The 15,007-nt window shown below is 55.2% G+C and overlaps 2 protein-coding genes across 9 annotated transcripts in view; one reads left to right on the top strand and one right to left on the bottom strand.

Moving 5' to 3' along the window:
- RNF123 (ring finger protein 123) overlaps window positions 1-15,007 on the top strand; it is a 31,011-nt gene that overhangs the window by 15,616 nt on the left and 388 nt on the right. For 7 of the 8 annotated variants that reach the window (XM_087431002.1, XM_087431005.1, XM_087431004.1 and 4 more), the window contains 14 exons: window positions 98-243; window positions 557-640; window positions 1,446-1,553; window positions 6,629-6,806; window positions 7,729-7,803; window positions 7,955-8,042; window positions 8,136-8,223; window positions 8,312-8,396; window positions 9,754-9,893; window positions 9,998-10,186; window positions 10,275-10,350; window positions 10,585-10,669; window positions 14,387-14,529; window positions 14,664-14,973. In XM_087431002.1, coding sequence (XP_087287128.1) covers window positions 98-243; window positions 557-640; window positions 1,446-1,553; window positions 6,629-6,806; window positions 7,729-7,803; window positions 7,955-8,042; window positions 8,136-8,223; window positions 8,312-8,396; window positions 9,754-9,893; window positions 9,998-10,186; window positions 10,275-10,350; window positions 10,585-10,669; window positions 14,387-14,529; window positions 14,664-14,973 — 1,795 coding nt within the window. The remainder of the gene's footprint in view (window positions 1-97; window positions 244-556; window positions 641-1,445; window positions 1,554-6,628; window positions 6,807-7,728; window positions 7,804-7,954; window positions 8,043-8,135; window positions 8,224-8,311; window positions 8,397-9,753; window positions 9,894-9,997; window positions 10,187-10,274; window positions 10,351-10,584; window positions 10,670-14,386; window positions 14,530-14,663; window positions 14,974-15,007) is intronic. The other variant, XM_014792199.2, reaches the window with a different exon arrangement.
- Window positions 10,908-14,393, bottom strand: AMIGO3 (adhesion molecule with Ig like domain 3). The gene has a single exon (XM_004419712.3). The coding sequence runs from the start codon at window positions 13,610-13,612 to the stop codon at window positions 12,083-12,085; it is 1,530 nt and encodes a 509-aa protein (XP_004419769.1). The 5' UTR covers window positions 13,613-14,393; the 3' UTR covers window positions 10,908-12,082.

The raw sequence follows: 15,007 nt of genomic DNA on the forward strand, positions 1-15,007 counted from the left end.
TTCTTTCTCCTACTATGAGGCCCATCCTGGCTCTGCAGGCTTAGGAGAGAACTGGACTGGTTCCCAACCCTAACCCTGCCCTTCCCCCACTCCCTAGTTGAGGGCAACCACTGGAATGAAGGCCTGCTGCTGGGGAGGCCTCCCGAGGAGCCTGAGCAGCCCCTTACCGAAAACTCCCTGCTGGAAGTCCTAGACGGCGTCGTCATCATGTATAATCTCAGCGTTCACCAGCAGCTGGGCAAGGTCTCGCACCATTGGTCCATGCGCATGTCATGCGGCTCTGCATGTTTGGGTGCATGTGTGTGTGTGTGCACACGCACCCAAACATGCACATGTCTGCAGGGGTGCCGTGTGTGACTGTGCATGTGAGCATATGCCACAGCAAGACTAGTTTCTGCCAGTACTGTTTAGCCCTGACCTGTTTGACTTTTGTGGGAGGGGACTGTCCTGGGCCTAAGGTTGGGAGCTTGGCGGGGCTGGGGTCCGGGCTGGGTCTGGAGAAACCTGGGTGAGGTGCCCAGAGGTCACGCTGGACATGTGGTGTCCGATGCTCTAGATGGTGGGTGTGTCCGATGATGTCAATGAGTATGCGATGGCTCTGAGGGACACAGAGGATAAGCTTCACCGGTGCCCCAAGTGGGTAAGGCCTGGTCAGGCAGGTGGGTCTTTGGGAGGGAGGGGTGTTGAGGGGCAGCTTGCCTGCCTGGGGTCCCCAGGGCAGTCCACAAAGGAAATCTGGGCTGTCCTGCCCCTACTTCTTGGGGTTGCCCCAGCATTTCTGGTCCCTGCCCCCACCCTGACCATACCACATCAGTGAGAGCGGGCCTGGCACCAGGGCCGAGCACGGCCTGAGCCCTATCATCCAGCTGCAGCCTGTGCCAAGGTGCCCCCACCCCCAGCCCACTAAGTGCTGACGCATACCCACTCTCCTCATCAATTATGGATTCGACCCTGAGTGCTTCCTCGGCCACTTGCAGAGTCAGCAGGAAGCAGGGCCTGTCTCCTCAACTCCCCTGCTGCCCCTCTGCCGTAGCTCTCCTGGCCTGGGGAGTAGGGCCAAGCATGCCCAGGCTGGGCTTTGCTGGCAGGCCCCCTGGCTCCCACCTGTCTGCAGAGCCCCAGGCTTGGCCAGGGCAAGAGCAGCGACTGGGGCTGTAGTTCTAGCATGGAGTCCTTGGGGTGGCCCAGCCAGGGACTCACAGACCGCCACCTGCGTTTCACTTCCACATTCTCAGGGGACAACCATGGCCCTGTTCTGAGGCTTGCTCAGTCTCACCAGCAGGTGAGAGGGAGGAGAGGGTTTTGTAGACTGGAGCTGAGTCTGCCCAATCCTTTGCCTGCCCCAGGCAGCAGTGAGGCCCCTACTTAGGCTGCCTGTGGGGAGACAGGGTGGATCTGGGCATGAGGCCATGCCCTGGTTGTCCTCCTTTCCCCTTGGGTGGCAGAGGAAGGACATCCTTGCGGAGTTGACCAAGAGCCAGAAGGTTTTCTCGGAAAAGCTGGACCACCTGAGTCGCCGTCTTGCCTGGGTCCATGCCACGGTCTACTCTCAGGTGAGTAGGTGTGGCCTTGGCCAGTGGCTGCTGCCCTCCCCAAGCTCACTGACTAGTCACAGATTGGGCAGGGTTGTGCCAGCCCCTCGGTACTCTCTGCCCTCCCGGGCCACTGGCACACACATGCCCCCTCCCACCCCTCTTTCTCTCTCCTCCCAGCCCATGCCACTTGCCCTGAACCTCTCATGCTCCATGAACTTGCGTAGATGCCATTTTCAGGTGCCCCCCAGTTCCTCTCCAGCTCATATCTTTTCGAGGAACAGAGTCTGTCTCTCCCTACTCCCCCTCTGCCCTGCCCCTTTTCTCAGTTTCTTGACCCCCTCCTCTCCCAGTGCATCAGGGGCTCTGTGGTCTCTTGAGAGCCTCGCCTTCACTCTTCACATCTGCTTCTCTTTGACTCACCTCCCTCCCATTCCAGAGGATGAGGCCACTGGCTTGTTCTCTACTCACTCTTTCATATAAGAACGTGTGCCCAGAGCCTGGAGTATGCCAGGTGCCATCCTGATACTATGGACACTCAGTAGTGAACCAGGAAGATGAGTCTTTGTCCTCCCAGGGCAGTCAGCCTCGAGGGGAAGATGGATAGACAGTGCACTCCCTCTGTTACCATGCTTTGACCCGCATACCCCGGACCCTCCGGACTTCCTTCCTTTCCCTACCTGTCTTGGCATCTCTCCCCGTCTAGTGCCCTGGGATGCTCCCCAGGTGCCCATGTCAGGGCATCTCTCTATCTTCTTGGGCATGCCCCTCCCCCACAACTGGGTGATCAAGGCCCTTGGTGTCCCCATCTCTACCCTGCCATCTCTATTTGCTCTTTCTCCTGGTGGCACCTCCCCAACCCAAACCACCTCCACCTTTTACCTCCTCCTTTCTTGCGGCAGACCACCTTGCCTCCAGCCCCATGAAGATGGTCGCTGTCAGGGGACATCCTCTCCTCCCCACCACCAGGATTTCATTCTTGTCCACCTGCCTAAGCAATCTTGCTGCCCCCTCCCACACCATCTTCTTGGGAATTTTGCCTCCTCATCTCTATACCTTCTTCTTCTTCTTTTTAAATTGTGATAGGGGCCGGCCCGGAGGTGCAAGCGGTTAAATTGTGATAAAATATACATAACATAAAATTTACCATCTTAATAGTTTTTTTAAATTGTAAAAGACACACGCTCATGTAACTTACCATCTTAATCGTTTTAATTACTGAACTGAATGTACAGTTCAGTAATCTTAACTATATTCACATTGTTGTGCAACCAGTTTCCAGAACTCTTTTCATCTTCCCAAACTGAAACTTATACCCATTAACTCCCCATTCCCGCCTCACCTCAGTCCTTAGCAGGCACCATTTTCCGTTCTGTCTCTATGAATTTGACTACTCTGTGAAGTCCATGTAAGTAGAATCACTTGGTATTAATCTTTTTGTCACTGATTTACTTGACTTAGCATAATGTCCCCACAGTTCACCTATGTTGTAGCATTTGTCAGGATTTCCTTCGTTTTTAAGGCTGAATAATACTCCATGGTATGTATATACCACATTTTGTTTATCTGTTCATCCGTTGATGGACGCTTGGGTTGTTTCCACCTTTTGGCTGTTGTGAATAACGCTGCTATCAACGTCAGTGTGCAACTATTCTTCAAGATCCTGTTTTCAATTCTTTTGAGTGTATACCCAGAAGCAGAATTGCTGGATCATATGGTAATTCTATTTTTAATTTTTTGAGAAACTGCCATACTGTTTTCCACAGTGGGTGTAACCATTTTACATTCCCACCAGCTGGGCACAAGGATTCCAGTTTCTTCCCATCCTTGCCAACACTTCTTACTCTATTTGTTGTTGTTGTTAATAGCCGTTCTAATAGGTGTGAAGTGATATCTCATTCTTGATTTTGGTTTTGATTTGCATTTCCCTAATGATTAGTGATGTCGAGCATCTTTTCATGTGCTTATTGGTCATTTGTGTATCTTCTTTGGAGAGATGTCTATTCAAGTCCATTTGCCCATCTTTTAATTGGGTTATTTGGGTTTTTTTGTTGATTTGTAGGAGTTCTTTATATTTTCCAGATATTAACCCCTATGAGATTATGATTTACAAATATTTTCTCCCATTGCCTTTTCACTCTGTTGATTGTGTCCTTTGATACACGGTTTTTAATTTTGATGTAGTCCAATTTATCTATTGTTTCTTTTCTTGCCTTTGCTATTGTTATCATATCCGAGAAATCATTATCACATCCAAGGTCATAAAGCTTTTACCCTATGTTTTCTTCTAAGAGTTTTATAGTGTTAGCTCTTAAGTTTAGATCTTTGATCCATTTTGAGTTAATTTTTGTATATGATAAAAGTTAAACATCCAACTTCATTCTCTGGCATGTGGATATTCAGTTGTCCCAGCACCATCTGTTGGAAAGACTGTGCTTTCCCCATTGAATGGTCTTGGCATCCTTGTCAAAAATCATTTGACCTTGTATGCAAGGTTTTTTTTCTGGGCTTTCTTTTCTATTCCATTGATCTATATGTCTGTCTTTATGCCAGTACCACACTGTAGCTTTGCAATAAGTTTTGAAATCAAGAAGTATGAGATCTCCAACTTTGTTCTATTTCAAGATTGTTTTGGCTGTTTGGGGTCCCTTGAGATTCCATATGAATTTTAGAATAGATTTTTCTATTTCTGCTAAAAACACCATTGGGATTCTGATAAGAATTGCATTAAATCTGTAGCTTGCTTTGGGTAGTATTGACATCCTAACAATATTAAGTCTTGCAGTCCATGAACATGAGATATCTTTCCATTAACTTGTGCCTTTTAAAATTTTTTTTTTTTTTTTTTTTGCTGAGGAATATTCACCCTGAGCTAACATCTGTTGCCAATCTTCCTCTATTTTGTGTGTGAGCTGCTGCCACAGCATGGCCACTGATAGATGAGTGGTGTAGGTCCGCACCTGGGAACGGAACCTGGGCCGCCGAAGTGGAGCGCGCTGAACTTAACCACTAGGCCACCACAGCTGGCCCACCTTTTTAAATTTCTTTCAGCAACATTTTGTAGTTTTCAGTGTATGTACAAGTCTTTCTCCTCCTCGGTTGAATTTACACCTCTTTCTTTATTTTTGATGTTAATGTAAGTGGAATTATTTTCTGATTTCCTTTTTGAATTATTCATTGCTAGTGTGTAGAAACATGACTGATTTTTGTGTGTCGATTTTTGTGTCCTGCAAATTTCCTGAATTCATTTATTAGTTCTAGCAGTTTTTTTGTGAAATCTTTAGGGTTTTCTACATATAAGACTATGTCCTCTGTGAACAGCGATCATTTTACTCCCTCCTTTCCAATTTGGATACCTTTTACTTCTTTTTCTTGCCTAATTGCTCTGGCTAAGATGTCTAGTACTATGTTGAATAGAAGTGGCAAAGGGTGGCATCCCTGTCTTGTTCCTGAGCTTAGAGAAAAAGCTTTCGGTCTTTCACCATTGAGTAAGGTGTTAGTTGTAGGCTTTTGTTTTTTGGTGAGGAAGATTGACCCTGAGCTCACACCTGTTGCCAATCTTCCTCTTTTTGCTGAGGAGGTTTGGCCCTGAGGTAAAATCTGTGCCAGTCTTCCTCCATTTTGTATGTGGGATGCTGCCACAGCATGACTTGATGAGTGGTGCATAGGTCATGCCTGAGATCCAAACACGCGAACCCCAGGCCGCTGAAGTGGAGCACGTGAACTTAACCACTACACCACCCAGACGGCCCCTAGTTGTGGGCTTTTTATAATACAGCCATTATTTTGTTGAACTGCCTTCTTTCTTCTGCATCTTCAGTGCTCACACTCCTGCCTCTTTCTCATTCAGTTTCTCGCATTAGTAAAGGAAAAAGCCCGTGACGCCTTTCCTTGACTCTATATTGGCTTAAAGCTACCACTCTCTCACTTCCTTCTCTGTGTCTTACCTTCTTCATCTCGCCTTCACTCTTGGCCCAGCACAGGCTACTCCACTTCTCTGAAATAGTCCTACAAGATCTCTGTCGAGCTCCCCCCAACCACCTTTGCAGACTCATCTCCACTCCCATTAGAACAGCTCCTTGGCTGCATCAGTGTCATTGCCATCCCCTCCTCAGACTCAGTCTTCTCTGGCCTTCTGTGGCAACAGGCTCCCAGCAGGCCTGGCTCACTGCCCATGTGTGCTCCCACGCCCAGGCCCACCCTCTGACATCTCCTCGGGTTCTCAGGTTTGAGAGCATGTCAGAGAGCTGGGGCAAAGTTCAGTTGCTCCAGCTCCACTCCAAGAGATGTGGGTGCTCTGGGTCTGGGCTGGGGCCTGGGGCCTCCTTCTGGTCAGTGACTCCTCCTGGGCCCCTTCGTGGAATCCTGACTATCTGGGAACCATACAGTGGGGAACAGGGCCCTTGGCAGGTTTTGTCTGCTTTCTGTAGCCTCTGTTCCACCAGCAGTCACCCTACCTCCTGCCTTCCCACCACTTTCTCCTTTGAGCTCCAGATGAAATTTCTACCTGCCTCTTCAACACCACCTGTTTGTGGGCATCTCTAGGTACCTCATCCTCCCATGTCCTAAGTCACATCCCTTCTGCCCTTCATCAGGCCTGATTCTCCTCCGGTACTTTTGACCTCCATGGAGGCTCCTTCACCTCCAGAAATGTGGGCCCCATTCTTGGTGCAACCATTCCCTTGCCCCCATAGCCCATCAGTGCATTCCCATTCCTGGCCATCCAGTCCCTTTGTCTGCTGTCTTGGACCTAGGCAAGGCTGTAGCTTCCTCATTGCCTTCTGCACTGGGCAGTGTTCCAACACAGACTTCTGGTCACACGGCACCCTCTCACTCAAAGCATTCTGTACCTTTAAAAATTGCAAACCCGAGTTCTGCTCTGAGTTGAGGTGCCGCCCTCTCCAGGCTGGGTGTGCCCGTCTTGCCTGCTGAGTACTTGATCACCCCTGCCTGAGCCACTGCTCCCACTTCTGGAATCCAGTTCTCAGTTCTCACATAATATTCCTGGAGAGGCCTTTCCTAATCCCCACATTGGGCCATGCCCCCTGTGACCCTTCCCACAAACAGCCCAGCAGCACGCTGTGTGCCTCCCGCAGGAGAAGATGCTGGACATCTACTGGCTGCTGCGCGTCTGCCTGCGGACCATCGAGCATGGTGACCGCACAGGTCCTCTCTTTGCCTTCATGCCTGAGTTCTACCTGAGTGTGGCCATCAATAGCTACAGCGCTCTCAAGAATTACTTTGGCCCTGTGCACAGCATGGAGGAGCTCCCAGGTGACGGGGCCATTCAGGCTGAGAGGGGACAGAAAAGGGGTCCTTTGGTGTGAGCCCTGGGAGCCCTGTTCTGAGCCCTCATGGCCCAGCAGCACACGTCCATGTGGGGAGGAGAGGAGGCAGTTCCTGCTCTGCTCTGCCCTGTATCAAACAATCATTTGCAAAAGCCTCACATGGTGGAGAGCCCTGCCCTGGTACCAGTAGCCACAGAACCAACAAATCCTCCCCAGTGCTAGGAGGGAAACAGACAAAATGAAGTACAGAGGGTGGGGGACCCCATCCCCCCGGCTTTCATCTCCTTCTTGGTGCTACTGTGGTCTAGGAGCCAGCTGGCCTCTGACCCTACTGGCCTCTGACCCTGCTGCCCTGGCACTGGCCACAGGGTGTGGCAGCCCATGTAGGGGCAGAGTGGTTTGTCTTCGTAGACCACAGCGACGTTGGGACCCTGCTGGGGGCCACCTAGAAGCCCGGGCTTCTTGCAGACCGCTGATTCCAAGCTGGGCTTGGTGGTTTCTATCTGGATCAGGCTATGGACTGTCAGGCCCCTGGCCTGCCCCCTGCCCTGCTCCAGGCCTGGGTGCAGGCTTTGTCCTCAGAGGTGGAACTGTGGGTGCCCAAGGGGCCTTGACTGCTGAGCCATCAACTGTGTGTGCTGAGATGAGTTTGAGCCCAGTCAGGACTCTTGCCAGGACCTCCCCTCCTCCTAGGACCTACCCAACCCCCACAGTGAGTCTGTACCTTAGCCTCTCACCAACTGTCAGTGAATGCTGTGCCTGAAGTCCCCAGATGCCAGATTGGGCCAAGACTAGTCCTTGGAGCCAGCTTTGGAGCCCACTACCCAAGCCCACCTATCCTGCCAAGGGATGTGCCTGCCTTTGGGCCCTCACTCCTAGCCAACAGCTTCTACTACCCCGCCCTGCAGGCTATGAAGAGACCCTGACCCGCCTGGCTGCCATCCTTGCCAAACACTTTGCTGACACACGCATCGTGGGCACTGGTGAGGTGACCTACAGAGGGCTCAGGGGGATGAGGATGGGATGGCACCTCTGGCTGGCTATTTTCTGCACAGAATGCTAGCCAGGTGGGTGTGAGGCATGGGGGTCAGAGCTCATGCCAGGCACTTGCTAAGGTATGGCTTGTCCCAGTAGACATCCGTGACTCACTGATGCAGGCCCTGGCCAGCTACGTGTGCTACCCACACTCCCTGCGGGCTGTTGAGCGGATTCCTGAGGAACAGTGAGTGGCGGTCTGGAGTGAGGGGCACACACCCTGCCCCACACAGGACAATGCCCAGCCTCACCCTGTGCCCACGACCTCTTGCCTTCACAGGCGCATCGCCATGGTGAGGAGCCTCCTGGCTCCCTATGAGCAACGGCCCTGGGCCCAGACCAACTGGATCTTGGTGCGGCTCTGGAGGGTAAGCTTGGCTGGAGGGGAGGTGGCTCTTGCTGGCTGGAGGGAAGCGTTGCCCTGCCCCACTGACCTCCCACTGACCCCACCCTCAGGGCTGTGGGTTTGGGTACCGCTATACACGGCTGCCACACCTGCTGAAAACCAAACCTGAGGATGCCAATTTGCCCAGCCTCCAGAGTGAGTATCCAACTTGGGCAGGCTGGTGGCTCTTGCCTGCTGCTTTTGGGTTCTCTCAGATTTTCCCACTTCTTCCAGACCCTCTCCTGGACTCATGTTGGGTCCCAAACTTCCTGTCTGTCCTCTGGGGTTCCCATTTCCCTGCTTCCTCCCAGTCCAAGGATACTCTGGAACTACTCACCCTTGCTCCCCAGTCCCATGTTTGCCCTTTGGGCCTGAACGTGGAGCATGGGTCACGGTGAAAAGGGGCAGCATCTTCCCAGGATGCTGGCAGATTAGGCAGGGTGAAGACCCTGTTCCTTGCCCTCTGAGCCAGCTGCCTGACCTCAAGACTTGTCCCAGTTTCTTCCCCTTCATTGCCATCTGCTGGTGCCAGACCTTAAATACCTGAGTCAAGGCGGGGGCACAGACTGGGGGTTGGCCAGAGTCCCAAAGAGTGTCCATAGGGTTTCCTGGAGGAAGGGGCATTTGGTTGAGAGCAGAGGCTGCACTCTCTCCTGGGACCATGGTCCAGCAAAGCCCTGAGAGCCTGAGTACCTTTACCTAGGCCCAGCCCAGGGGCTTGGGCTATCCAGCTTGCAGAGTCTGCCTGCCACATGCTGTACTCACTCCACATGGTGGCTCTCCTTGGCCCACGTGGTGTGTTTCTGCCCTTGTGGGCAGTGTGTTGGCCTGAAGGGATCCCCAGAGGCTGAGTGCCTTGTGCAAAGTTACATAGCAAGTCCTTGCCAGTTGCCTTGGTCCTTCCTCCAGGGTGGAACTGAGCTGCAAATGGAGAGCAGCGGTGGGGCCAGATACACATCCTGCTGCTGCAGAAACTATTGATTTGCGTGGGGGCACGGGGAAGGTATGCCCAGCCTGGCTGCGGCTGAGGGCTCTGGTTACTGCTGCCTGTAAGCCCAGATTTGGCACCCACCACCTCGGCCATATGCCAAGGCCAGGCCAAGGGCAGCAGAGGACATTAGAGGACGGCAGGGCTCAGAGTAGGCTCTTGGGGAAGCTGGCCTTTGTATGAGTGAGGAGGGGTCAAGGTGGCCCTGTCTATGTCTAGCTCTCCACAAAGGGCATGTGACTGAGAACTTGCTGGGGGTCAGGCTGGGGCTGTAGGCTGCTCTAGGCCTGGAGGGTGGTGTGGGGCTAGAAACCACTGCAGCTTGCCCAGCAGAAGGAGGGGACAGATTAAGCCCTAACCCCCAGCCAGTACCGTACCCTGTCACCCTGCCTTCATGACCTGAGCATTCCCAGGGAGCCATCTTTCAGTCCTTATACTGATGGCCCACTGATTGAGGACAGAGGCAGGCAGGAGGGGGCCGCAGACTGGAGTGCCCAACGATGCCACCTCTCCATGCCCCTACAGAGCCGTGCCCTTCCACCCTACTGCAGCAGCACATGGCAGACCTGCTGCGGCAGGGTCCTGACGTGGCTCCCAGCTTCCTCAACAGCGTCCTCAACCAGCTTAATTGGGCCTTCTCTGAATTCATCGGCATGATCCAGGAGGTGGGTCATGGTGGGACCTTGTGGACCAGGGTGTTCCAGAGGACAAGGCTTGATTTGCAGCGTGGCCAGGCCACTGACTGCTGCCCGCCCTGTTGGTGGCTCAGATCCAGCAGGCTGCTGAACGCCTGGAGCGGAACTTTGTGGACAGTCGGCAGCTCAAGGTATGTGCCACCTGCTTTGACCTCTCGGTCAGCCTGCTGCGTGTCTTGGAGATGACCATCACACTGGTGCCTGAGATATTCCTTGACTGGGCCCGGCCTACCTCTGAGATGCTGCTGCAGCGTCTGGCACAGGTGTGTCCCTCTGGGTAAGGAGGGTGGGACCCTGGAGCTACTTGAACCATGAGCCCACCCACCTACCAATGGGCTCCTGCCCTCACAGCTGCTGAACCAGGTGCTGAACCGGGTGACGGCTGAGAGGAACCTGTTTGACCGCGTGGTCACCCTGCGGCTGCCTGGTGAGGACCTAGATGCCCTGTACCCGACACCACTGGCCTTGGTTCCCCTGCCAGGAGCAGCAGTGCCTGATTCTCCATTCTGCACTGGGACAGCCAAGCTTGGCACCCCCAACCTTAGCTCTCCTTTCTGTGGGGAAGACAATGGGAGGGGTGGATGGCATCAGCCAGGCAGATCTAGAGCCCTTGCAGCAGGAGTGCGTGGGTAGCTCATCCCCTTCCTTCCCTTCCCTTTAGGCCTGGAGAGTGTGGACCACTACCCTATTCTGGTGGCAGTGACAGGCATCCTGGTGCGGCTCCTAGTGCATGGCCCAGCCTCAGGGTGAGTGTTAGGTACTGTGGGCCCCTGTGGGACCTGGGTGTGTCTGATGGGGAGGGAGCTGGGCAGGGCCTTCCCGCAGCTCAGTTTCCTCATCTCTAAAATGGACCTCAGTATTAGGTTTTGAGGCAGAGGGAAGGCAGTGAGGTATGAACTGCCTAAATAGGTGGCAGCAGCAGCTCTGAGTAGGAGAATCAGGGACCCCAGCAGAACAGGGTGCCCTGGCCCATAGTCAGAGCCACTGGCTTGTTGCTACACCTCAGGCAGGGGAACAAGACTCTGGTAGGGCAGGGTGCCATCCTGAAATGTCCAGAACGGCACTGCTGGGATCAAGAGCTGAGCACACACACTGCTACCTGCATCTGCGAAGGCTCCAGCAATGAGCATGTACTATCTTTATTAAGAAACTCCATGACAACTCAATCCAGGACACTTGTGGGGGCCCCCCAGCTCAGCCCACACACAGGAGGGGTTCCCAAACCCCCTTCCCTGCCTCCCTGCAGTAGGAGTGGTGAGATGCATATGAAGCCATGGCACTCCCTCAGCCATTAGGCTGAGACCAGTGCCAGCCCTTAAGAGGCATCTACCCTTGAGGGATGGCGAGTTCTGGCTCGGCACTCCCATTTTCGGCATGCTCAGCAGGCTTTTTACAGCGGAAAAGTTGGGGGCACAGGCCATGGTGCCCCTTACTGCTGTCTCATGAGCCCATGGGAGAGGCTCTGTCCTCAGAATGGCCTGTGGATGATGCCCCTGGCCAGAGGGAGCAGGGCCACTCTGGTTAGGGCTCGGTGAGGCCCCCTGGGGGTCTCTTAAGGGGCCTTGCCTGCTTCATGCCTGCCCACCAGACTCTGCATGGAGTTGTGAAGCTTGAAGTAGGTGGGATCTTGGTGCATGGGGAGTCCTATTTCACCAGAGGGAGGGCTTGTTTCCTCCTTCGACCCCGGGTTGGGGGCTAGGTCTTCCTCTGGAGTCCTCCTCCTCTTACCCTGTGGGCCTACTCCCTTCCCATCTCCCTGGGAAGGGAAAGGTGTTGATGCTTCAGTTCTTCACCACCACTCCTTGATATCTGCTTCGGCCCTTGAGGGTGGACCTGGGTTTCTAATACAAGGGCTCTTCCAGATGGGCCTTGGTTCCAATCCTCATGGGACATTTGGGCACCAGGAGGTCCCAAAGAAAGCAGGCCCTCCTATGGCCTGGGGCCTTTGGGTCTTGTGCTGGGGTGGAGCAGGAGAGAGGATGGGGACCTCAGCCCCTCTACCTGTGAGTGGGGCTGCTCTAGTTTAGGTTGAGGCTCACAGAGGCGGCTAGGGAACCAAGCCCAGTGCTTCCCATCAGCATCTGGCAGTTTTCTGGGCAGCAGCAGGGAGCCGGGTAAACAGCAGGCAGGCAGTGGCCTGGGTAGGGGCCCTGGGTGGCCTAGGTCATCACCAGACCCTCAGAGCCTGTGGAGCTAGCGGACTCAGAGCCAGCCTTAAACCGCAGGCCCATGGGATTGTAGAGATCAAAGTCCTCAGCTACTGCCAGCTGCACACGACCATTGAGGCCCCTCCTGCCTGGCTCCAGAAAGACCACATGCTTGTGGACACTGGCCTTGCGGCTGGGTGCATCAGGCGGCGTGGTGCTGAGCACCGAGGACTGTGCACTCAGCTCCTGGAGTGGGCTGGGTGCTTGGGGCCAGTGGCGGCAGCAGCAACAGGTGCGATGGTAGCAGCGGCGGCAGCCAGGGCAGGGTGGTGCGAACAGGTAGAGCAGCACAAGCACCAGGCCCACGGCACAGCCCAGCAGCGTGGTGAAGCCTGTGTTGAAAGCCTCGGGCTCAGGGTGTGGGAAGTGCACGCTCACGTTGTACTCATGTGTCTGGTTGTGATGCAGGCGGGGCCCAGTGGCCAGGCACACAAAAACACCCTCATGCCATGGCTGCACGTTGCCAATGGCCAAACTGCCATCAGACAGCACTGCAATGCTGCCGTTGCGGGATCCTGGCGCCACAAGCAGCTCATGCTGCGGTGAAACCCAGGCAATGCGCACGGCTGGGGCACTGGTGTTGCAGTGTAGCCTCAGGGACCGACCCACCTGCACATGCAGCTGCTCTTCAGGCTGCTCTAGGCCCTGAGCCAGGGCAGCAGAGCAATTCTCAAAGATGCCGCTATGCTCAAAGAAGCGCACGTGGGATGTGGGTACCCTGAAGGCCAAGCACATGTACTCGTGTGCGAAGTCGCTCACAGCACTTAGTCCCCGCTGGTGCCAACGCTGCAACAGGTGATAGAGGCGGCAGTCGCAGGGCAAGGGGTTGTTGTGCAAGTAAAGGCCGTTCTTGAGAAAGGCCGGCAGCGCAGCCAGGTCAGGTACGGGAATGCGGCCCAGGCGGTTGGAGGAGAGATCCAGAGTACGTAGTTGGGTCGCGCCCAGACCATGCAAGTGGTTGAAAGAGAAGGACGCGAGTTCGTTGCAGCCCAGGTAAAGACGGCTGAGCGCGCCCAGGCCATGGAAGGCATGCTCGTCTAAGTGCGCCAGGCGGTTATTGAACAGAAGCAGCATCTCTAGCGACCCCAGCCCGTCGAGGTCGTGGCGGCCAAGCGCCCGCAGCGCGTTAGAAGATAAATCGAGCAGCCGCAGGCCGCTGGCGTTGGTGAACACTCCGCGACCTAGCGCATCCAGCATGTTGTGACCTAGGCGCAGGGCGCGCAGCCGGGAGAGGGGCGCCAACCAGCCGGGGCGCAGGCGCTGGAGCGCGTTGTGGCTCAGGTCGAGGTCTGCAGCAGCGGCAGGTAACGCAGCTGGCACGTCCTGCAGCCCAAGGCCTGCGCAGCTCAGAAGGTCGGCAGCGCAGACACATTTGTAGGGGCAGTTATGAGGCCCCGGGGTCCAGAAGCCCTGGGAGTCCAGGGTGCCAAACCCGACGCGCAGCGTGCACAGCAGTGCGCCCAGCACCACCAGCCAGGTCATGGTGGCGACTGCCCGGGGTGGGACAGGGCAGCTCTGTGCCGAGCGCAGCTGCGGGACTCACCCACTTCTGCTCTGGCTCGACGTGCGTGGCGCTGAATGGCCGATGGCCGGGGCAGGTAGGATGCGGACTCCGCCCCGCACGGCGGACCGCTCCCGCTCCCCGGTTCCAGGTTGAGAGCCGCACTCCAGTCAGCACTCCCCTCTCGTCCTTCCCCCGCTCGCTCCGAGTGCTTTCCAGGGCGCTCCGCTTCTAAATACTCTCCCCGAGGCGAGGGCTTAGAGGGCGGGGCCTCGCACTCCCATTGGCTGCTGTTGGAGGGGGCGGGGCAGCCGCGTCCCGCGGCGACCGAGGGCTCCGCGTAGCCGCCAGAGGGCGCGCGAGTTTGGCCCCAAAACCCCAGCCTGCCCTGCGTCGGCGGCATTCTGCAGCGCACATCTCGCTGGAGAGAAGAGGAAGACCACCTTTAACCGGCTAATGATGCTCTTTTTATTTGTTTTTTTTTGAAGGGTTAATGTATATTAGGGGGCAGGTGGACTTTCATTATCTTCTCATGTCGCCCCTGAACCCCCTTAAACTGGTACCCGGGTTGTATGGCTCCGTAGTGGGATCTAGGACTTATGGGGGGGCGGAGGGAGGGGCAAGAAGCACGGAGATGGGGTGGGATGAAAAGGGCAATAATGCAAGTGGGCTAGATTGTCACGCCACCCCCACCGCTCCAATAATTGCTTTCAGACAGGCAGCCTTTTGACTACCTTGCACTCTCTCTCACCTAGGAAAGAGAGAGCCACATCAGTGCTCCTGGCTGATCCCTGCTTCCAGCTCCGCTCTATATGCTATCTCCTGGGGCAGCCAGAGCCCCCTGCCCCTGGTACAGCCCTGCCTGCCCCTGACCGGAAGCGCTTCTCCCTACAGAGCTGTGAGTGGGACGGGGCTGGGTCAGGGAAGAGAAGTATTTGGGGCTGGGCCAGGTCAGGAGTCTCAAGAAGAGCAAATTCCCAGGCTGAGGATTCTAGGGCCACATTTGGCCTGACACCTTCTACCACCCCCCAGACACAGATTACATCAGTGTTGAGGAGCTGGCCCAGGTGGAACAGATGCTGGCACACCTGACCTCTGCATCTGCCCAGGCAGCTGCTGCCTCCCTGGTGAGTGGGGCCAGGTCCACACCACCCGAATACACTTCAGCACAACTGTGTGCACACTACCTAGGCATAGTCTATGTCCACGTGTCTAAGCCTCCAACCCCAGCCCACTCTGCACTCTGCTCCCTGCAGCCCACCAGTGAGGAAGACCTGTGCCCCATCTGCTATGCTCATCCCATTTCTGCTGTGTTCCAGCCCTGTGGCCACAAGTCCTGCAAGTAAGTGGGCCCCTTGGGCACAGGGGTTGGAGGG

This window comes from Ceratotherium simum, chromosome 5 (assembly GCF_057802395.1).
Source record: "Ceratotherium simum simum isolate JZ-2026a chromosome 5, ASM5780239v1, whole genome shotgun sequence".
Taxonomy (NCBI): Eukaryota; Metazoa; Chordata; class Mammalia; order Perissodactyla; family Rhinocerotidae; genus Ceratotherium; species Ceratotherium simum.